Source organism: Corythoichthys intestinalis, chromosome 11 (assembly GCF_030265065.1).
Source record: "Corythoichthys intestinalis isolate RoL2023-P3 chromosome 11, ASM3026506v1, whole genome shotgun sequence".
In the NCBI taxonomy this organism is placed as follows: domain Eukaryota; kingdom Metazoa; phylum Chordata; class Actinopteri; order Syngnathiformes; family Syngnathidae; genus Corythoichthys; species Corythoichthys intestinalis.
In genome coordinates, this window is record NC_080405.1 from 3497110 (window position 1) to 3518874 (window position 21765).

General features: G+C 40.1%; 1 protein-coding gene across 3 annotated transcripts in view; it reads right to left on the minus strand.

Moving 5' to 3' along the window:
- trappc11 (trafficking protein particle complex subunit 11) overlaps positions 1 to 21765 on the minus strand; it is a 151044-nt gene that overhangs the window by 61005 nt on the left and 68274 nt on the right. For all 3 annotated transcript variants that reach the window (XM_057849497.1, XM_057849496.1, XM_057849495.1), the window contains exons 18-21: positions 16917 to 17047; positions 12901 to 13026; positions 5389 to 5570; positions 4916 to 5064 (exon numbers count right to left, since the gene is read on the minus strand). In XM_057849497.1, coding sequence (XP_057705480.1) covers positions 4916 to 5064; positions 5389 to 5570; positions 12901 to 13026; positions 16917 to 17047 — 588 coding nt within the window. The remainder of the gene's footprint in view (positions 1 to 4915; positions 5065 to 5388; positions 5571 to 12900; positions 13027 to 16916; positions 17048 to 21765) is intronic.

Genomic DNA, 21765 nt, shown 5'->3' on the forward strand with positions numbered 1-21765 from the left:
TTTTCCAGAATATGGCTGGCGGTCTGAACCTTTAAGTCTCCCGAATCGGAATTCATGCAGCAATGACGTCAACAAAGCGAAAGCAGCAGGCGGGACGGGAGCGATGTAGCTGTGCATTAGCTTCTAGCTTGAACTCTGCTTTTATGCACGAAGCAGGCTTGACCACAGTCATAAAAAATGATGAAGAAAAGGATAAGCCTGACAATTTTCGATTTTCATTCTATATGCCGAATGAGCAATATTTCAGTATTGCTTACATGGCCGAGACGGGGCAAATTGACACACCCACGGCATGTCACGCACACAAGTCAAGGCTTATGTGCGTGCGTGCATGCTTTCTATCAGTCCTTATAAACTTTGAATAAAAGACTGAACGGGGATTATTGTCTGTTATTTGTGCCATCTTTTTGGAAATCAAAATATGATCATCCTGGAAAGTCATACAGCTAGCATGTGTAATTTTTTTTTGATGCTTCTGCGCACGCGGGTCACTTTGCTGAGCGCATCTCGGACTGCGAATTCGTGCGTATGCATGATACTTGAACAGGCTCCATGGACAAGGGCAGTCTGAACGAGCACGCCAAAAAATCACGTATGACAAAAAATCCGATTTGTGCATTAAGACCTGTAGTATAAACCTAGTCTTAGTGAAGCCAAATTTTTGTTACTGCTACTTAACCCTTGAGAGTCGAAGGATGCGCCGGTGCGTCCTCAGCGCACGTCGTCTTTGAAGCGCTCTCACGTTTTAATTGCGTCACCCACATGCCGTTGGTTGGTCTCGTTTTAAAGTGCGGAAGTTGCGGTTTACTCTCGTTATTATTTGAAGTCAATCGACCAACTAAAACGTGAGATATTGTCATTTAAGTTTTAGTTTTATTGTCCTCTCAAAAAAACATTAAAACGCTGCATGGATCATTTGTTTATGTCTATATTTCCATCATTTCTTGTCCTTTTTCAAAACGGAAGCTCCATGAAAAAAAACACAAATCAAACGAACCCTTTCGAAGTCACAGTGGAAGCACAAAATGTGTTTTTTTTATAAATATAACTGCCGTGCAAGGTTCCACCGAACGAGAGGGAGGAGTGTTCTGAAGCAGCGAGGTGGCGAGCGACGGCCGTTTTTTTTTTTTTTTGCTGAAAAAGTTTCTTTTGAAAGTTTCTTTTGATATTGCAAGACAAAGTTAATTTTGATGCAATATAAGTGTGTGTTTGTGTATATAATAATAAAATGTGCATATCAGATCAAAGTCGTACGTGCACTGTGTGTATCCCAGGCAGGAATTTATAATTTGTGGTGTTCTTCTTTCTATATGAAGATTAGGGATGTAGCACATATTCAGCTATGGTATTCTTTCTATTGTCATACATATAGATTTCCATTATTATTTATTACTGCATATATTTTTATTTTATATTTTATTATTTTCATAAATACTGACTTTTTTTCACGTACATCTATAGTGACAATGAAAGTAAAGTGAAATGAAAATGGAAGGGTGGAAGGGTGGAAAGAGGACCGACACCCCATGGAAGTGTGGGCTGTGTGATGTAGCCCTGTGTCTAATTCCAGGACGAAACTGCTTTTCTGGGTGGCATGCCTGAAAAAAATGTAACTTGTTTATTGTAAATATTTTTGAAAATACTTTTTTTTCCAATGTTATATATATATATTTTTTCCCCACAATCAGTCTTCTCAATTTGTGTATATAAATGTGTGTTCAAGAAGCTTGATTGTGTGAACATAGTTTTCATCAGGTGATGGGCCGCAATACCTAAACTCATAAAGAGATGGCCTCTAAACAGTTTTTGTGTTAGATGGTATATTTTTTCACTGTTCTTCACTGTTTGGTCTGCTGTATATAACCTGTTTTGACTAGAGCATGTATAAAGGCAAAAAACGCCTATGGCTATACCTGTTGTTTATGTTGAATTGTCAAATATAAGACTATTTATTCTAAATTTTTTTGTGTTGAATGTTCATCCTAACATGTTGAATAAATATTACAAAGTTTCAAAACGGTTCGTTACGCATGTTTGGTTGTCAATTGGACATCAATATTAAAAATTTTGACAAAACGATTTTGGAATTTTTGGTCTTTTTGGGCCCAAAATGATGATTTATAATTGGTCAGTAAAGGAAACAACGGTTTGGACATGAAGTTCAAGGTGTCACAAAAAAAGGGACCAAACCAGGCCATCGTAAACAATTCTTTCTTTGAAATATAAAGGCAACTTCAAAGGCATGCAAAATCAGACAAAACAGGCCCAGACCTTAAAGGGTTAATCTATTTTTCTCTGTTGTTGTTGAAGTGCAATTGTTTGTGTTACTACAACTTCAAAAAGCATGTCAAGAGCTTCTTAAAAGAGTGCAAACTAGTCAGTAGCAACTCCGTGTTTGGACCAAACAAGGTGACTGGAATTCGGCTAGCTTTGCTGGCGCTTTAGCAATTGTGAGAAACGGGAAGCCATTCAAAGATGGGGAGTACGCCAAAGCATTCATGCTTGATGTTGCCAATGAACTTTTTGACATCTTTTCGGATACAGACAAGATCATTAAACGGATAAAAGACATGCCCCTGTCAGCAAGAACTGTTCACGATCGTACCAACATGATGTCAAATCAAATTGAGGCAACGCATGAAGGACATAAATTCGGCTCCATTTTTTTCACTCGCTTTGAATGAGTCAACGGACGTAAGCAACTTATCACAGTTCAGCGTGATCACAAGGTATGTTGTCGGTGACACACTACATGAGGAAAGTCTGCCAGTTTTGGCTATGCAAGGGACAACAAGAGGGGAGGATTTATTCAAGTCCTTCATTGAGTTCGCTAAAGAAAAAAATCTACCAATGGACAAACTTGTTTTGGTGTGCACTGATGGTGCTCCGTGTATGGTTGGAAAAAACAGAGGATTCGTGTCGTTTCTTCGTGAACATGAAAAGAGACGCAACCTAAGTTTCTTAATGCCTGCATGACGCTTAACCTCATCAAGTATCAACCAGACTACAAAGCCATCAGCAACACCATGCAGCACCAGAAGTCGCATTAATGGTAAGAAATACTCATCATTGATTAGCAACAGCATAACAATGTTATTAAAAAGAATTCAGACTTCTTGTACTTTAAAAATGTTGAAATTACATAAAATGCACATATTACTCGTATTTTTAGTTTTAAAAATATTGCATGGCTCTCATGGAATTACATTTTTTAAAAATGTGGTGTTTATGGCTCTCTCAGCCAAAAAGGTTCCCGACCCCTGGTCTATGGTTTTTAGTTGTGATTTCTTAAAAAGTATTTCTGAATTTAAGAGTAAACGTTTATTGCGTTTAAATGGGTGTACTTAATATTACTTAGTGTTATTAATATATATATATTCTTACTGTGTTATTGTAAATTGGTAAAAAAAAAAATTGGGGGGGGGAGGGGCGCAATAATATCGCATATCCCAATAATTTATGAGAATTTATCACCCACTAAAATTTGTTGTCGTGACAGATAGGGTTGTTCCAATCATGTTTTCTCGCTCCCGATCCGATCCCGATCATTTTAGTTTGAGTATCTGCCGATCCCAATACTTCCCGATCCGATTGCTTTTTTTTTTTTTTGCTCCCGATTTAATTCCAATCATTCCCGATAATTTTTCCCGATCATATACATTTTGGCAAAGCATTAAGAAAAAAATGAATGAAACTCGGACGAATATATACATTCAACATACAGTACATAAGTACTGTATTTGTTTATTATGACAATAAATCCTCAAGATGGCATTTACATTATTAACATTCTTTCTGTGAGAGGGATCCACGGATAGAAAGACTTGTAATTCTTAAAGGATAAATGTGACTTTGTATATTCTGACTAAATATTGCCATCTAGTGTATTTGTTGAGCTTTCAGTAAATGATACTGTAGCCATTTAACTGTTCTGCCCAAATGCATGATGGGAAGTGCAACCATGACTGTGTGTAGTGGCACCAATTGATATATCTTCTCTGCGTTGGGAAATAACATATGGTGTAAAGAAAAAGATCAACTGCTACCTTTCTTCCCCACATTGCTTACCCACGATATTTCTAATTGTTGAGAGAGGGATTTTAAGGCTTTAGCCAATTAAAAAAAGGCTCCAAAGAATGCCAAAATTCACTCTACTCATTTTACGCTGCCTTTTAGGTCAATGCGTGAGTGGGTCGTGCAGCGCATGCGTTAATTGCGTTAAATATTTGAACGTAATTAATTTTTAAAAAATTAATTACAATTAACTTTTAAAAAATTAATTACCGCCGTTAACGCGATAAATTTGATAGCCCTACTTTAAGCCAAAACTAAAAACTCTGGATGGGTGTAAGACATTTTGTCTGTAATGTTAAATACAATTAGAAAACGATTTAATTAAATATATATATATATATATATATATATATATATATATATATATAAAAAGGCATGTCCGATATTTTTTTGCCGATTCCGATACTTTGAAAATGACGTGATCGGACCCGATCGATCGACATCTTTAGTGACAGGCCTAACTGCAGTTGATTTAAAAATAAAATATATTAAAAAGTATTATTAAGTATTTGGTCCAAAAGACAGAGTATTTTTTAAAGGGCTGTAAACGACATATTGGCTTCTTGTCACTTCTAAGAGGCAGACAGACTGATTACAAGTTAGAAGACAATTGTCATGCTCATTAAAGAACAGATCTTGGTCTTGCAGTTGCATAATTTTTGTTAAGTAAAGCTTCATGAGTTTATTTCAAAAAATATATATTTTGGACCAATATGTATTTTGGACCAAAATTCAAAAGCAATACCTGAATTCCATTGGTTAATTTCATGAAATGTTTCCATTTATTGACTTAGGATATTTCTGTACACTTTGGGGAACGTAAGTATTTGTATACGTTTACCAGGTTTGAGTCCTGCAGTCAGTTTCATATCCTGAGCTACACCCTCCTCCAGTGATTGTACAGTAAGGTGAATACAGTACATTTCATTGCTGAGAGCAGGAGGCCGATGGCTCAGCTCTACAGAGATCTTTGGAATTCTGGAGATAATCCTGGACAAAACATTCAGATCACAACAGATAATTAGAATAAGTACATTGTATTGTGTAGAGCAAGGGTGGCCAACCCTGGCCCTCGAGAGCCGCAATCCAGCTTGTTTTCCATGTCTCCCTCCTCCAACACACCTGAATCAAATTATCAGGATTGTTATCAGGCAACTGCAGAGCTTTCTGATGAGCTGATCATTTGATTCAGGTGTGTTAAAGGAGGGAGACACGGAAAACAAGCTGGATTGCGGCTCTCGAGGACCAGGGTTGGCCACCCCTGGTGTGGAGTGATGATTTCAAAAAGGGAGGAAAGCAAAATGTCAGTCTTACATTGTATTTTGTAGGATGCTCACACTTTCCAAATCTAGGTCTTCTTCGGCCTCATGCCAACATGATGCCTTGTTCAACTGCAGGAACTCGTGGGTTGTGGCTGCATCCCCTCCCGCCCCTCTCCATCTCAGCAACACACGGCGACCGCTGTAACTGCCAAGCATGACCTCTATACCTGTCATCTGAGGGACAGCAATAAAATAAAATAATAAATCAAACAATCTCCTCTAGAAAAAAATTCAAACACAATCACCAGCAGTCGTTTTCAATGTCTATCCATCCATTTTCTCCCGCTCATCTGTAGTCGAGTCGCGGGGGCAGAAGCTTCAGCAGGGAAGCCCGGACATCCCTAATCCTAACCGGTATATTGAAAGATTCACCTTTCAGCTCAGCTCCTTTACCACGACAGACCGATACAGAATCCGCATCACTGCAGACGCTGAACTAATCGGCCTGTTGATCTCCGGCTCCAGGCTCCCCTTGCTTGTGAACAAGACCCTGAGATACTTAAACTTCTCCACTTGAAAAAGGACAGCCCACCTTTTCCTGACTAAGGACCATGGTCTCAGATGCAGGTACTAAATCTCATCCCGACTGCTTCATACTCCGTGGCGAACCGCTCTAGTGCGAGTTTAAGATCGCAGCCTAATGAAGCCAACAGAAAGACATCATCTGTGAAAAGCAGAGATGCAGTACTGATGTCACCAAACCGGATCCCCTCAAAGCCTCGGCTGTGCCCGGATATTCAGTCCATAAAAGTTATGAACTGAATCGGTAAAAAGTCAAGCTTGGCAGAGTCCAACCCTCACTGGACCTGTATTATACTTACTGTTGGCTACAAGGACCAAACTCTAACATCCTTCATATATGGAAACGATCAGAAGTTTGTTCCATTGGTCCACACTCGCAGAGCACCCCCAAAAGGACTTCCCAGTTGAAACTGTCGAACACCTTCTCCAATTCCACAAACCACATGTAGACTGTTTGGGCGAATTCCCATGACGCCCAGAGAACCCTGCTGAGGGTGCTCCGCAGCCAGCGTGCAAACCAAAGATTTGACTTCCCGACGGACCATCCTCTCCAGTATCCCTGAAAAGACTTTCCCAGGGAGGCTGAGGAGTGTGATCCCCCTACAATTGGAACATACCATCCGGTCCACCTTTTTAGAAAGAGGGCCAAATACCCGTGTGCCATAATACAGGGACTTTCCCCGATGTCCACCTGATGTTGCAGAGGCGTGTCAACAAGTCAGGCCCACAACATCCATGGCCTTTAGAAACTCAGGCGGATCTAATCTCTCAAAGTGTGAGAACTGCTTTTGGCACCAACTTTCCTCAGTGTGTCGAGACGTTTATCAGCAGACAGGTGTAGTTTGGGTTAAGCTGCAGCTGAGTGGTTCAGGAACATGCACAATTGATATGTCATTGTTAATTTAGTCGGTTGCATGTCAGCAAGAAAATTAACTTTCAACGATGGCTCAGGATTATTTGTTTCCTTTCTCTTTTAGCAATGGTCTTTGCCACAGAGGAGCTTTTTAACCACTTCACTGACTCCAACCCCAGAAATACGAGGCCCCACCTCAGAGTCCCCGGGCTGTAATTCCTCATGGGAAGGCATGTTGGTGGAGTTGAGGAGGTCTTCAACGTATTCGGCTCACCATTTCAAATCTTCCCCCACTATTAGCGCCAACTCACCCCCAGGTGGTGTTTCGTTGACAGCTCTGCTCCTCTCTTCACACGAGTGTCCAAGAAAATGCAGTCGCAAGTCCGATGACACGAGAGCTGTCCCGACTAGTCGACATAGTCGACGTCATCGATGACGTAAATCCGTCGACGGGATGTTGTGCTCGTAATGAAGGGTTAAAAAAATATATGCGTGGAAAGTTCAGAATGTCGGACGCTTGGTATGCAAGCAGGGAAAGCGGCAGGCACAAAGCCAAAAAAAAAGCGCACCAGAGAGTCCAAAACATTGCCTTATTTTTAAAGAAACAAAGGAGGGTACACTGTTGTGTTCTGTCTCTTCAATGCCAAGCTTGGCTGCACGTCGGCCGTGAATGATAACGACAGATTGTAAGTCTCTCCTCTCTTAAACAATCGACACGTAAATTAGAAAGACTTTGGCGCCGTTCCAACACAGAGCACACCCTCTCTGCCTGGAAACACAGCTTAGTGACATATAAGCAGGCCTTGCGTACGGCTAAAACCAGATATTACTCATCCTTAATAGAGGAAAACAAAAATAATCCTAGGTTTCTGTTCAGCACTGTAGCAAGGCTGACAAACAGTCACAGCTCAATAGAACCTTATATCCCAACCACCCTTAGCTGTGATGACTTCCTAAAATTTTTTATCAATAAAATCGCAACTATTAGAAATAAAATAAATGAATCACTTCCAGTTATTAGGTCTGATAAAGTGCAGACAAAGAATTCGGAATCTCCTATAAACCCCTCTAAAATATTAAATAACTTTACCACTGTAGACCAAATTGATGTAATTTCAATTATAATGTCCTCCAAACCATCAACGTGCCTCCTCGACCCAATTCCAACCAAACTTCTTAAAGAGACCCTGCCTCTAACTATTGACACTATCTTAAATATAATAAATACCTCATTAGTTACAGGCTACGTGCCGCAGTCCTTTAAATATGCAGTTATTAAACCGCTCTTGAAAAAACCTACTCTTGATCCTGATATTTTGGCCAATTATAGACCTATTTCTAACTTACCATTTCTCTCCAAAGTCCTTGAAAGAGTGGTAATTAAACAGCTCTGTCAGCACCTACAGGACAATAGTTTATTTGAACAGTTCCAGTCTGGCTTTCGAGCTCATCATAGCACTGAAACCGCATTAGTTAAAGTAACTAATGACTTGTTACTTGCCGCTGACATTGGATTAGTCTCGATCCTGGTTCTGTTGGACCTGAGTGCAGCCTTTGACACAATCGACCATAATATCTTATTGCAGAGATTAGAATGTGACATAGGCATTAGAGGAGCAGCCCTCTGCTGGTTTAAATCATATTTATCTAATAGGTACCAGTTTGTCAATGTAAACCAGCAATCATCATCGTACTCTAGAGTTAGTTATGGTGTGCCGCAAGGATCTGTCCTCGGGCCCATCTTGTTTTCACTGTATATGCTTCCTCTAGGTAATATCATCAGAAAACATAGCATTAACTTTCATTGTTACGCTGACGACACACAACTGTATGTTAATTCACGCGTTCGTTACATCGAGATTGGATTACTGTAACTCCCTACTTGCAGCTTGTCCGAAAAGCTCTCTAAAAGGTCTTCAGCTAGTCCAAAACGCAGCAGCAAGACTTTTAACAGGAACCAATTGAAGAGAGCACATCACCCCTGTGCTCCAGGCACTTCACTGGCTTCCAGTCGAGTTTAGAATTAAATTTAAAATACTCCTTCTTACATTTAAGACCATTAATGGGTTGGGGCCATCTTATCTCACCGATGCTCTGGTTCCATACCGCCCCAACAGAACACTCTGATCTCAGAATGCAGGTCTACTGGTAGTTCCCAGGGTTTATAAAAGTACTGTCGGAGCTAGAGCCTTTAGCCACCAAGCCCCTGTTTTATGGAATCAGCTTCCAGCTAGTATTAAAGAAGCCGAGACAGTCTGCACATTTAAGATTAGATTAAAAACGTTCCTATTCGACAAAGCTTATGGTTAGGCTAGTTGAAGTCGGAGTAGAATCACAGTTTAGTCTAAGCTGCACTAGAAGCTATAATGCTGGGGGCAGTACAGCTGCTGAGTTCTATCTCCTTTTCTTACTCTACCTACCACTTGTCTTACTTTATTTCTATTTTCCAATGTTAATATCTAGTTGTCTAGTCTCTTCATCACTAGTCACCCGGTGTCCCCTTTCCCCCCTCCCCTCTGGGGAGGGGCTATTTTTCAGCTGCAGCCTCCTGACTGTCCGGACCCCTGGCTGGATAGACGTCCTCGCTGCTACCCCCGTCTCATCTGACTAGAGGGACCTCTTCTTGCTCCTTTACTCCACTGTATTTTTACGGACTATAACTTCGCTTGCTAATTCCCATTAGCAGTTCTGGGGTTCCTGTCTATCCGTCCTGGGAGTGGATCTCTCCTGACTGTGGTACTCCCCAAGGTTTCTCATTTTTCTCCCAATTGACTCTGGAGTTTTTGGAGTTTTTCCTTGCCGGCATGGAGGGTCTTAAGGATAGGGGATACCCAGGACTTGAACTGTATCTATTCATCTTTGTTGCTTCATTTCTAATTGTGTATCATATTGCCTCTGTAAAGCCCTTTGAGACTTCTGTTGTGATTGAGGGCTATACAAATAAAATTGAATTGAATTGAATTGAAGTCCATGTAACTAACTAATGACATATTATTAAAGTTGCTAAGCCTGTCGCGATATGCAATGAGTACATTTATCGCATGGTAAATAAAAATGAGGGCGGTCATTTTCACGGCTGCGTTTTATCGCTCCGCACGCGTGCGTGCGTCCATTTGTGCGTGCGTGCGGATGGCAAATGAGACTGTAGTTCTTTTCTCTCATCAACACGCTGTAGAATTAAAGTTCAGACATACAAAATAAGAAAACACATCTATATTAAACACTATATACGTTAGCATTGCTACACTGAGGTGAATGGGGAAAAAAGACGACCTACTTTAGCCAGCTATAAAACAGGCAGCCTTCTCCAAAACTTGCAGTTAAAAGGTGACACTTCAAACAGGAAAAATCGCTGGTTAACAGCATTTGCAAAAGGAAAAAAATCTATTACTGACACCACATGCAATCACAAAAAGTGCTTTTTTGCGGAGTGTAAAGCTTAAATTAGCGGTTTAGCGAATGTACTTCCGGTGAGCATTTCAAAATAAAAGAATATCATGTTCGTCATATAAATAACGATTTCTGGAGTTAATCCCACATACTTCAGATTCTACACTAAGAATACCTTTAAAATGACACACTTTATGAAAAGTCTGATTGGCAATGAAAAATTATTATAATACTATTATATATAGTACTACAGTATACTATAATATTAATGCTCGGTATTTTTTAAAGAATTGTTTTGAATCATGTTGGAAAGGAGAAGTCAGTGTTCTGAATCTGTTTACATTCCATTCTTTTGCACAAGTTAATTCTATCAGCATTTGAAGTCATTGTTTATTTGTGATTTATTATTATTTATCTGTTTATTTGTACTTCAATAAAGAATTTAAGTGTTCCAAAATCTTTTTGTGAATTGATAAGCGTCAACAAAAATTTAATTGCTAAATTAGTTATAAAAAAAATTTTCAAAAAAATTATAAGATTAGTCGACTAATCGTAAAAATAGTCTGCTGACTAATCGGGAGAAAATTAGTCGTTTGGGACAGCCCTAGATGACACGACTACAAAGTCAATCATTCAACTACGGCCTAGGATGTCCTGATGCCAAGTGCACACATGGACAATGTAGAGATATTTTTTCCCATACGTTTGTTTATTGTACTTGGTATATTAATTTCTATATTGTTTTGTCCTTCTGCCTTTATAAGATACTGATTGCTGCTCTCAGCTTCTTCTCTGGAGCAAGGTCATAAACAGATAACACAACTGCCTAGTAAGTTTGCGATGGAAATTAAACAAAAAAGTATGCATCGAGAGTTTGGGGCAGATCTTCTCAAAGGCATCTGGGGCTCTCGGGGAAATGTGTCCTGGCCGGCCAGCTTTTAATTATTCTTTCCTTAATAAGTTTATTTATCTTAGGTGATTATTGCTTTCTTTTTGTTCCTGTATTGTGTGTTGTCATCTGCACATTAAGAGAATAAACCTGTAAAAAGAGAAAATCTATTTTTAATTCTTCAACACCCTTATGCCTCAAAATGGTGTTTATTATTGACAATCCAAGACTAGTGCAGAAGTCCAACACTAGAACGCCGCTCGGTCGGGTTCTGATCTTGGGGGGTTAGGTGCGGGTTCTTCCCAATCATACCCCGACAGATCTCTGTGATCACTGTGATCGCCCACATGAGCATTGAAGAATCCCAGCAGAATGAGTGGGTCCCAAGAAGGAGCACTCTCCAGCAACCCTTCCAAGGACTCTAAAAAAGGGGTGAGTACTATGAGCTGCTGTTTGGTGCGTAGGCACAAACTACAGTCAGGACCCGTCCCCCCCACCCAAAGTCGGAGGGAGGCTACCGTCTTGTCTACCCGATGTACAAGCACCAAGTTGGGGGGAGGGAGGGGGGTCAATAAGTATGCCCACACTTGCTCGTCGCCTCTCACCGTAGGTAACTCAAGAGTGGAAGAGTGTCCAACACCCCAAAGGAGGAGTGGTACCACAGCCCGAGCTGTGCGTTGAGGTGAAGCCAACTACATTGAGTCGGAACTTCTAAGGGCGTATTCACACCAGGAAAGGCCATAGTTCACTTTTCTTTGGTCCGCACCAAAATACATTTGGCCTGGACTTTTTTGATTCCACATTGCAACTTGAGCAAGTGACCCAGAATTTGACAACAAAACTACACATGCGGAAAGCTCATTCGATCATTGGCCAAAGCAGTCTGGGCAGGGTAACACGGTAAAATAAGGAAGCAAAAGTTCATGGTGCTCCAGAGAACTGTAAAAGTGCTCATAATGATTTTTTTTTCCAACTAAAAGTGTTTGTAGGAAATTTGGAGCATTAGAAGCCTTTGATCCCATGTTAATTTTACAAGGACAGTAGACATTCCGCTCCTCGACTCATATTAGCCGACGTACTGCTAACCACAGGCTGTGATTCTAACCAAACAACATTTACTTGTTGCGGAATCCTATTACGTGCAAAAAGGTGATTTCAGCTACAGTCCAGACCACTGTGCAGTCGCTTTCACACTTATAGCGTACCCCACCACGGTCTGCGTGGCGAACCGAGACCACCTCTTTGGTGAGGTCTCAGACCGGCCTCAGTAATACAGGTAGTCCCAAAGTTACGATGGACTTGACTTAAGCGATTTCGAATTTACAACGCCTGTGCCTCGTTTTTTTTTTTTCTTTCTTTTTTAAATGTTGACTTTTGTGATTCAGGCTTTTATTTTGGCAGAGGAAGCGTAGAACAGGAAGTAAACGCATGTACAGACGCGCCTACCCGAGGGTAGGCCGGCTGCTCAAGAGCCAGCCAGAAAGCCGCTGGCTTGGTCTGGGGCAGCAGCGCTGCCCGCACGCTTCCTGCCCTGGATGGAGGCGCACGCCTCGCGCCGCGCCCGTGGGCAAAGTTCGAGAAACCCTGGTGTTCACCAGAGGTTCCGCAGCGCTGGATCAGGTAGGCCTTATGAACAGACTCGCGCATCTAGTTAATATACCTACATATATTTACTCAGGTATGAGAAAATTATTATGTGTATGTGTATGTATATCCTTGTTGACTTTCCAACAACAATGACAACAACAAAATAATATCACGTCTACTCTGACAAGAGTAAAAGGGAATGGCAAATGGTCTTCAAGGTAGTAAAAGTGCTTTGACACAATGTTCTCATTCAGTATTCTTACCTCAATTTTTTTACCAACATCTTTGGTCTTTGCCACAAAGTTGAAATTGTAGCATTTGGTTTTGCCTGGGAGAAGTGTTTTGGTCTCCTGATTTGATGTATCCAGAACACACGAGGAATTGTACTCCTATAAAACACAGAAATGGCAAAAACTTTCATCCTGGAGGTGCCATTTTCCATGTTAAGTTGGGGAAACATTTTTCATGGTATTTGTATTAATAAATCTTGAAATTACAGTGATCCCTCTCGTCTTCGCGGTTTACTTTTCGCAGATTCAGTGCATCGTGGGGATTTAAAATGTATTTATAAAGGAATAAAATTTTTAAAAAGATGCATCGTATCGTTTTGAGGCGCAGGAGACATTGTTTTGCAGCGGGGCAGAGGGGCAGAAATGACTCAGGAGATTTGTACATACCAACGAGCACTCATGCAAGGCGTGCGATTGGTTCCTGCTGCGAGATTGACACAGAGAGCCAATGAGCACCATTGCAGCCTCTCCTAACGATGAGACCGCCTATAAGAGTGGCTTCATCTCGTGAGCTGATTGGCTGCTTGCCATAGGGGAAATTTTTACACGCAAATGAAGCATACAAAAAAAAAAGATAATATAAAATAACATTCGCTAATTCGCTAATAAATATTTGCTCATGATTGGAGCTACATGACAAAGCCAAAGACATGATAAAGCCTACTTAGCCGTTTTTCACTTTTCGCGGGGGTTATGGTCCCCATTAACCATGAAAATGGAGGGATCACTGTATTATCCTAACAAATAACAATAATGCCTGTTTAACAGATCTTTTTAAAATTTGAGTCAAACACCTTTTCTAGCTATTCCAGCTTACTACAAGAGCTAAAAACCTTCTATGCCACTGTCTCCTGATCCTTCCATATGATTTCAATTGAATCCTCTTATTATTTTAACAAATTACGATAATGCCTGTTTAACAGATATTTTTAAAATTTGAGTCAAACACCTTTTCTAGCTATTCCAGCCTACTACAAGAGCTAAAAACTACGGTGGCCGAGAGGTGTCCGGTGAAATGCAAAGTCCAAACACTTTGCAAATTGCAAATAGAAAAAGCACGAACCCCAATTGCAAATGCTTTGCAAAAGATAAAAAGCACGAATGCAAACTGACACAACACGATCTCCAATTCCTAAAGCGCGATCGCAAATTGGCAAAAGCACAAACCCCAATTGCCACAACACGGCAGCAAATGGCTCGCAGCACGAATGCAAATTGCCACAACACAATCCCCAATTCCTAAAGCGCACATTGCAAATTGGCAAAAGCACGACCGCCAATTGCCACAACACGACAGCAAATGGTTCGCAGCACGACCGCAAAAGGCTTGCAAGGCAATTGCAAAGACGATGACCCAGAAGTTAAAATAATAATGATAATAATAATAAAAAAGACGACACTTTGTATATTGCTATATGTGCTTTGTGACCATCTCTACGGGCCTCCGCCCCCCCATCAGACGCAAATTTATATAAAATGATGTGAATTGTTTGTGCTGCAACGGTTTTGTAGATACAGTATCATGCTTTTATTGAGATATTAATTATGAGTGGGAACGTCACTCGTAGCTTTTTCTTAGCTTAGCTCCCGCAGCTAATGGAGCGTACCAACTCTCTCAATAACAGAGGGGTGTCCTAACAAGGCTAGCACGAACATAGCTCAAACAAATTTGGGTCCATTTTGCAGTAAATTGGGGGGCATGAGATATTAATTTCGAGTGATGACATCCCTCTAAGCCCCCAAATTACTGCAAAATGGACCCAAATTTGCGCTACGTTCGTGCTAGCCTTGTTAGGACACCCCTCTGTTATTGAGCGAGTTGGTACGCGCCATTAGCTGCAGGAGCTAAGCTTAGAAAAACCTACGAGTGACGTCCCCACTCGTAATAATTATCTCGATAAAAGCATAATACTGTATCTACAAAACCGTTGCAGCACAAACTATTAACATCATTTTTGTATAAATTTGTGTCTGATGGGGGGGGCAACTCTACGGAGGCCAGTAGAGATGGTCACAAAGCACATATAGCAATATACAAAGTGTCGTCTTTTTATTTATTTATAATATTTTTTTTTACTTCTGGGTCATCGTCTTTGCAATTGTCTTGCAAGCCTTTTGCGGTCGTGCTGCGAGCCTTTTGCGGTCGTGTTGTGGCAATTGGCGTTCTTGCTTTTGCCAATTTGCAGTTGCGCTTTAGGAATTGGGGATTGTGTTGTGGCAATTTGCATTCGTGCTGCGAGCCATTTGCGGCCGTGTTGTGGCAATTGGGGTTCATGCTTTTGCCAATTTGCGATCGCGCTTTAGGAATTGGGGATCGTGTTGTGGTAGTTTGCATTCTTGCATTTTATCTTTTGCAAAGCGTTTGGAATTGGGGTTCATGCTTTTTCTATTTGCGAAGTGTTTGGACTTTGCATTTCGCCTGACACCTCTCGGCCACCGTAAAAAACCTATGTCACTGTCTCCTGATCCCTCCGTATGATTTCAATTGAATGCTCTTGATACAAACATAGTTTTCTGAAGTGTTTAAGTACATCCATATATATATACACACACATATAAATATATTATATATATAATATACATATATATATATATATACATATATATACACACACACACCTTTGAGATGCCCAAACCTTATACAGTGGGGAGAACAAGTATTTGATACACTGCCAATGGGGGAAAACCCATTGGCAGTGTATCAAATACTTGTTCTCCCCACTGTACTTGTGTCAATCCTTGCAGAAAGTGAAACCTGTCTATAGAGATATATATAAGATATAGCTTTAAATCTTGCAAGCTTATGTTTCTTGTCATTTTGGATATTTAAGGCAAATGGATAATGGATAAAATTCAAATTTCAGTGTCTGAAATATTTGTAATATCGTAACAATTTTCAATAGTGGGGGGGGGGGGGGGTGTCACACCCTAATATGGCAAATAAATCAAAACACCTTCAAAGGTTTCCTGAAAATTCTTAGCTAATTAAAATAACATTTCCATTTTTCATTGTGAAGGAAAAACATCAATAAATGTCACTATTTTCTGGAAGTGGGCAACATCGCCGTGAGATTCCATTTTTTAAAAATTATAGTGTTTCAGCCAATTAAATGAAAATATGTCAGATAGTCCACCGTGGATTGGGACGTCAGATACACCCAAAACTTCCTACGCTATTGTGATGGCATTGTTGTTTACATTCGAGTCTTCACTTATATAGTTTTATATACACCGATTCTAGTGTAACAAAAACAATAAATTTTGTCTAACTCGTGTTGTTGTAGGTCCTACTGTCTTGCCATGCTTTAATTTGGTGTGACTACTTTTTGCTGCGCTGCCACTCAGTTGTGTAGTATATAAATCTTCTCTTACACAGATTTTACTGGGGAAAACAACATCAAGAAAAAGGAGAAGGCATTTTCAAAATGCCACAGTGTTCAGATTTCGATTGTAAAGGAAGGATGGAGGATATTTATAATATTAGGAGCAAACAAAAGCCACGAGAAAGCTACATGGTGTTCTGTTTTGTCCGACCAAAGACTTCCTCCGCATCTAAAATGGAAAAAAAGATAAAGCAACACCAGAAGAGGTATAGTAATTGTCTCGGCTCGACTCAAACTGGCATCCAATTAAGTCATTTGAGAAAAGACTTATCGCTCCGACAAAGGAGTGTCATTTGCCATTTTAATTTGCCTCGTGGCCCAAGTATATTACCCGTCAGACTTCTCTGGCGTTTTGACATCCTGCCTCTCTGTTACTTCTGGCACAAAATAACTTGGGTGTATCTGACTTCACATTCGTTCCAAAATGTCAGCGCCTTGGACTGTGTCATTTTCTATGTTTACACATTAATTTCTCCATGCCCATCGTTGTAAAAAATGATGATTTGTATTTTTCCATTCTTAAAACAACAATATTTCACATCAAGTTATACTAAAATATTACTATTGCTTTTAACCAGGTAGCTGGTCCAATCTGGCTCTGTGTACCTGATTGCTGAGGCTGACAGCCAGCTTGGTGAATGACACAGGATGAGGACAGTCAGCTCTCACAAACACCCGGAGTTGGATGACTTCATCCACATGGAAACTGGGAGACTCGAATTTGGCCTTACATTGTACTAGGCAGAAAGGATATTTCTTGACAAATTCAGTTTACATGCAACATTTATTTTACAAAGGTGACAGACAAGCACAATATATCCAACACGACATTTTGAGAGAGAGCGAGAGAGAGAATGGCCCCGCACGGCACACATGGAAAAGAACAAGCAGCTCCCACTTGAGCAAATTAGTTGTAATAATAAACAAGAGCTGTCCCAAACGACTAATTTTCTCCCGATTAGTCAGCCGACTATTTTTACGATTAGTCGACTAATCTAATAATTTAAAAAAAAAAGTTTTTTGTTTTTTTGTTTACTAATTTAGCAATGACATTTTTGTTGATGCTTATCAATTCACAAAAAACATATTGGAACACTTCAATTATTGATTAAAGTACAAATAAACACGTAAATAACAATAATAAATCACAAATAAACAATGAGTTCAAATGCTGATAGAATTAACTAGTGTAGCATCCCGATTGAAAAGATGGTCTCTTAAACTGATGGTTTACAACTTTTATTCCATCCTTGATGGAATCACACCGTAAGAGTTACGGTGCACAAAAATAAAACAACACAATTAGAAATTAACAAAAACTTTTCACCTTTTTCCTTTTAAACCTTATTTATATATCAATGAATTGCCTTTACCTTAATTTATTACCTTATCATTGACAATCTCTCCCTTGAGTGCAATCACTGTATATACTGTATATATTTATGACCGTTTAACCTTATATCATTTCCTATACCATAAAATAAACCATAACATGAAATAAACCTTTCAGTTAGCATTAAGAACAATACTAATAGCACTTATAGGCCCATTGTCAATAAAACATTATTATTTAGTAAGGCGACAGCACCCTCTGGTGTACAAAAAATGAAAAAACAAAAAAATGTTTTACAAACTGGGTGTCGGCGCTTGAGATGTTTATTAGTACAACCAAGCTTGGCATTGAAGAGACAGGACAGAAGAGTGTACCCTCCTTTGTTTCTTTGAAATAAGTCAATGTTTTGGACAATCTGGTGCGCTTTTTTTTGGCTTTGTGCCGCTTTCCCCACTTGCATACAGAGCATCCGACATTCTGAACTTTCCCCGCATATATTTTTTTAACCCTTCATTAACCGTCAACGGGATGTTGTGCTCGTCGACGGATTTACGTCATCGATGACGTCGACTACGTCGACTAGTCGGGACAGCTCTATAATAAACCAACTAATATTGACCAAAAAGGGTACGAATTAAAGGGAACAAAGAAGAATGTAAAGTGCTGATGACGTGACAGACAAGGCAGAGCCAGTGGCGCCACCAAGGGGTGGCCAGGGGTGGCTACGGCCACCCCTATAAATTTGTTGGCCACCCCACTGGCCACCCCACTTGCCAGTATATCGTTAGATTGTTGGTACACAATACACCAAAGTATATCAGTAGCCGTGACCTTCTCATATTCTCTTTCATTTTATTTGCACATGCACCTTTCTGCCATCTGGTGGCGATTGTAAATAGGAAATTAATTAAAGCATAACTGTTCAACTCGATGCTTTTTGGCTGACGCAATCCTTAAGCGAGAGAGACGGAAAAGGCGAGCAAGAGGTCGACGGTAGCGAACTCCGTGTTACTTTTTTGTTGTTGTTGTTCAAACTCCTAAGAAGACTGCATTAAGGGTGCATTAACAAGTTTGAAGAAGAACTTTTTAGCTCCTTGTGGATGTGAGCCCAAGAGGTTTGTGTACTTTCTTTATTTAATTTGAAATTGTCTCTCATACCTGTCAAGTTGTACGGTTTCGGTGTAATTTGTGAGCACCAATTTTTAAATGTGTACGCCGTACATTCAAAATCTGTGCGTTTTTCGTGAATTACGTTTTATTTTCTCCGTTCAGATTTTGTCACCGTTTCCACACCGAGACAATGTGCGTCCCCGTTACTACGTTGGTTGAATGACTCGAGAAAAGTGAGACACTGAGAGAAGAGTGTTTTGACGATGTAGCAAACGCGATGCTAGGCTAGGTGGCTCCAATATTTCCTGACTGTAGCCGACAGCCTACAATCTACGCCTAGATATCAAATGCTTATAGAACTACATGCAAAATGCGGCAGTATTAATAAACAGCCGCCATTTTGAAGCAGTAGACTTCTCAGAAAGGCTCTGTTGTAGTGAACCTTCCTAGCGAAATTAAGTTAACTTTAACACTCCTAAATCGGCAAAATCTTGACTTGAATCGATCTTTAAATGATGAAACAGTTTTAAAACTTTAACATGTCGAAAGTAGACAGAAGGGAACTAATGCAAAAACGGTAGCAATTTTAACAACTTCAACAGTTGATTCACAACATTAAACGGTTTCCAAACATAGCAAAGGTTACTATGTTTGTGTTTTTTGTTTTTTAATGAAAAAAAATATGAAAGGTAACACCAGTTACCTTGCCAAGTAACTAACTACTCTTACCTTCACGTAACTGAGTTACTAACGCAATTACATTTTGGGAGAAGTAATTTGTAACTTATTAATTATTTTTTAAAAGTAAGATTACCAACACCGGTCATATAGATGAAGTCTGCAGAATGAAAAGTGACGAAAGCCGAGATTTCATTCTGCCAATTTGTTGCCGAACACAATTTTCCTGCAACTATTGCTGATCACTTCTCAGAATTAGCAAAAGAAATGTTCCCTGACTCGAAGATTGCATCGGTAAGATAATTTTATCAAGTGACCTTTTAATTTATAATTGCACACACTAACAAACTACCTTCACGTCAAACTGAATTGCGAGCTGAAGTGCCATGAAGTGCAGCCATTAAGACATGATAGAAATTGCCAAAAGTGCCACATACAATTACAGTGATACCTCGGCTCACGAACGCTTAAGCTCACGAACTTTTCGCCTCAAGAACATTAAATTCGCGAGCATATAGTCTCTGCTGGCGAACTAGTTTTCGGCGGACGAACCAAGCCACGCGGTCGGACAGCGCCACGAGAAGCTGACGCACGCTCACGGCGTCCCAGTTCGTCCCCTCCCTTTCGTTGAGTGCGGACGTGGTTTGTGTTTGATAGACATTTTGGACCATATTGAGTGTACTTTTGCTATTATGGGACCGAAAAAGAGTTACATACAGTCCTTATGGAAGGTGACTCGTGTTACCAATTCGCCCTCGACTGGTAATTGGCGGTGCTTTCAGCTTCCCACCGTCGTGAGAAGTGGACCGGCGAGTCACGTTGGCTCGTTGTCGTCGGTTGTCTTCGGTTCGCCCGATTTCCTCTCCAGAAAGGAGGCGGCGTGCATACAAACACCCAGAGGCGTCGGATGGCTTTTTGTGGGCACTTTTATTAACAACCAAAAGCATGTGGGGGGCACAGCAGTGGAGTCTACGCTAACTGCGCACTTTGCCGGTAACACTCTCCTTCCAAACAGTAACTCCCTCCCTCCTCCTCCCACTCCTCCCACTCCCATACCATCGCAAAGGTAAATAAAACAACTTTATTATACAGTACAGTTTATTTCTTTAATTATAATACAATAGCACACTTATTATACATAAAATAAGGTATATTTTTGTGTAGTTTTAAGGCTTATTTAGTAGAAAATTATGTTTTATGGGGACCTGGGAACGGATTATTCTCATTTTAATGGTTTCTTATGGGAAATAAATGTTCGGAAGACGAACTTTTCGCCTCACGCACACTTTCTGGGAACCAATTATGTTCGTGAGCTGAGGTATCACTGTATAACAAAAGTCACTGTTAAATTTTAGTAATCATGATATTGCTGATGATATTGATTGTTCTTTGATTGCACCAGGTTATATGTTACAATATTATAAATAAATTCATATTATTTTAAAAATTGAGTTTTATTATTGTTTCATATTGCACGCTATATAGAACGTTGCAAGATTAGTCACCAATTTGTAAGGGCCTAAGTCTCTATTTGTAATATTGCCAACGGCCTCGGGTTTACAGGTATGATCTCTGTATTTTTTCTTAAGTGTATTTTTTATTGTGTATGCATTTGACCATTTTTAATGGGTTGCCAAGGCTTGTCAAGAGTTGTCAAGAGCGAATTAAACCCTGATTTTTAATCAAACTTCGTGTCGTGCTCGTGGCAAGATCCGGAGGGACCTTCATAATGAAAACCTGAAATTATGGCTTTTTGTTTTGGTGTGCCACCCCAAGATTTTAAGTGGCCCCATCTGGCCACCCCTATGAAAAATTTCTGGAGGCGCCACTGGGCAGAGCATCTGCTGGTGAAACAATGAATGGTGCTTCAGCCTTGTTTCGCGAGAGTCATCGTCATTTAATGATTTCAGTAATCTTGACTGACCTGAAACGGGAGAGGTTTAGTCTGCTTTAACTTCAGACATTGAAATTGTTTTTTGCACACTGCATGAAGCTCTGACCTCCACTGTATATGCCTACATTTTAATGTCATGAACTTAAGTTTAAATGAAGTTACAACACTTTTACTGCAAAGCATTTAAAATAAAGCTGCTTTCATGTGGTTTGAAAGGGTTTGACAAGTATAAAAAAAAAAAAAAAAATGAATATCACACCAAATACTGTATGTAGAACTCTGTGGGTACAGCTTGTGTTGGGGCAAAAATAGTCCCTTCTTCCAGGTTCCAGCTCTCCAACCAGACGGAGAGCTGAGTGGAGCCATAGGTATTGGTTATGATCATGGCGGCATACAGCTTCACGGATTGCTGGGTTTCATTCATGATTCGCTGTAAGAGC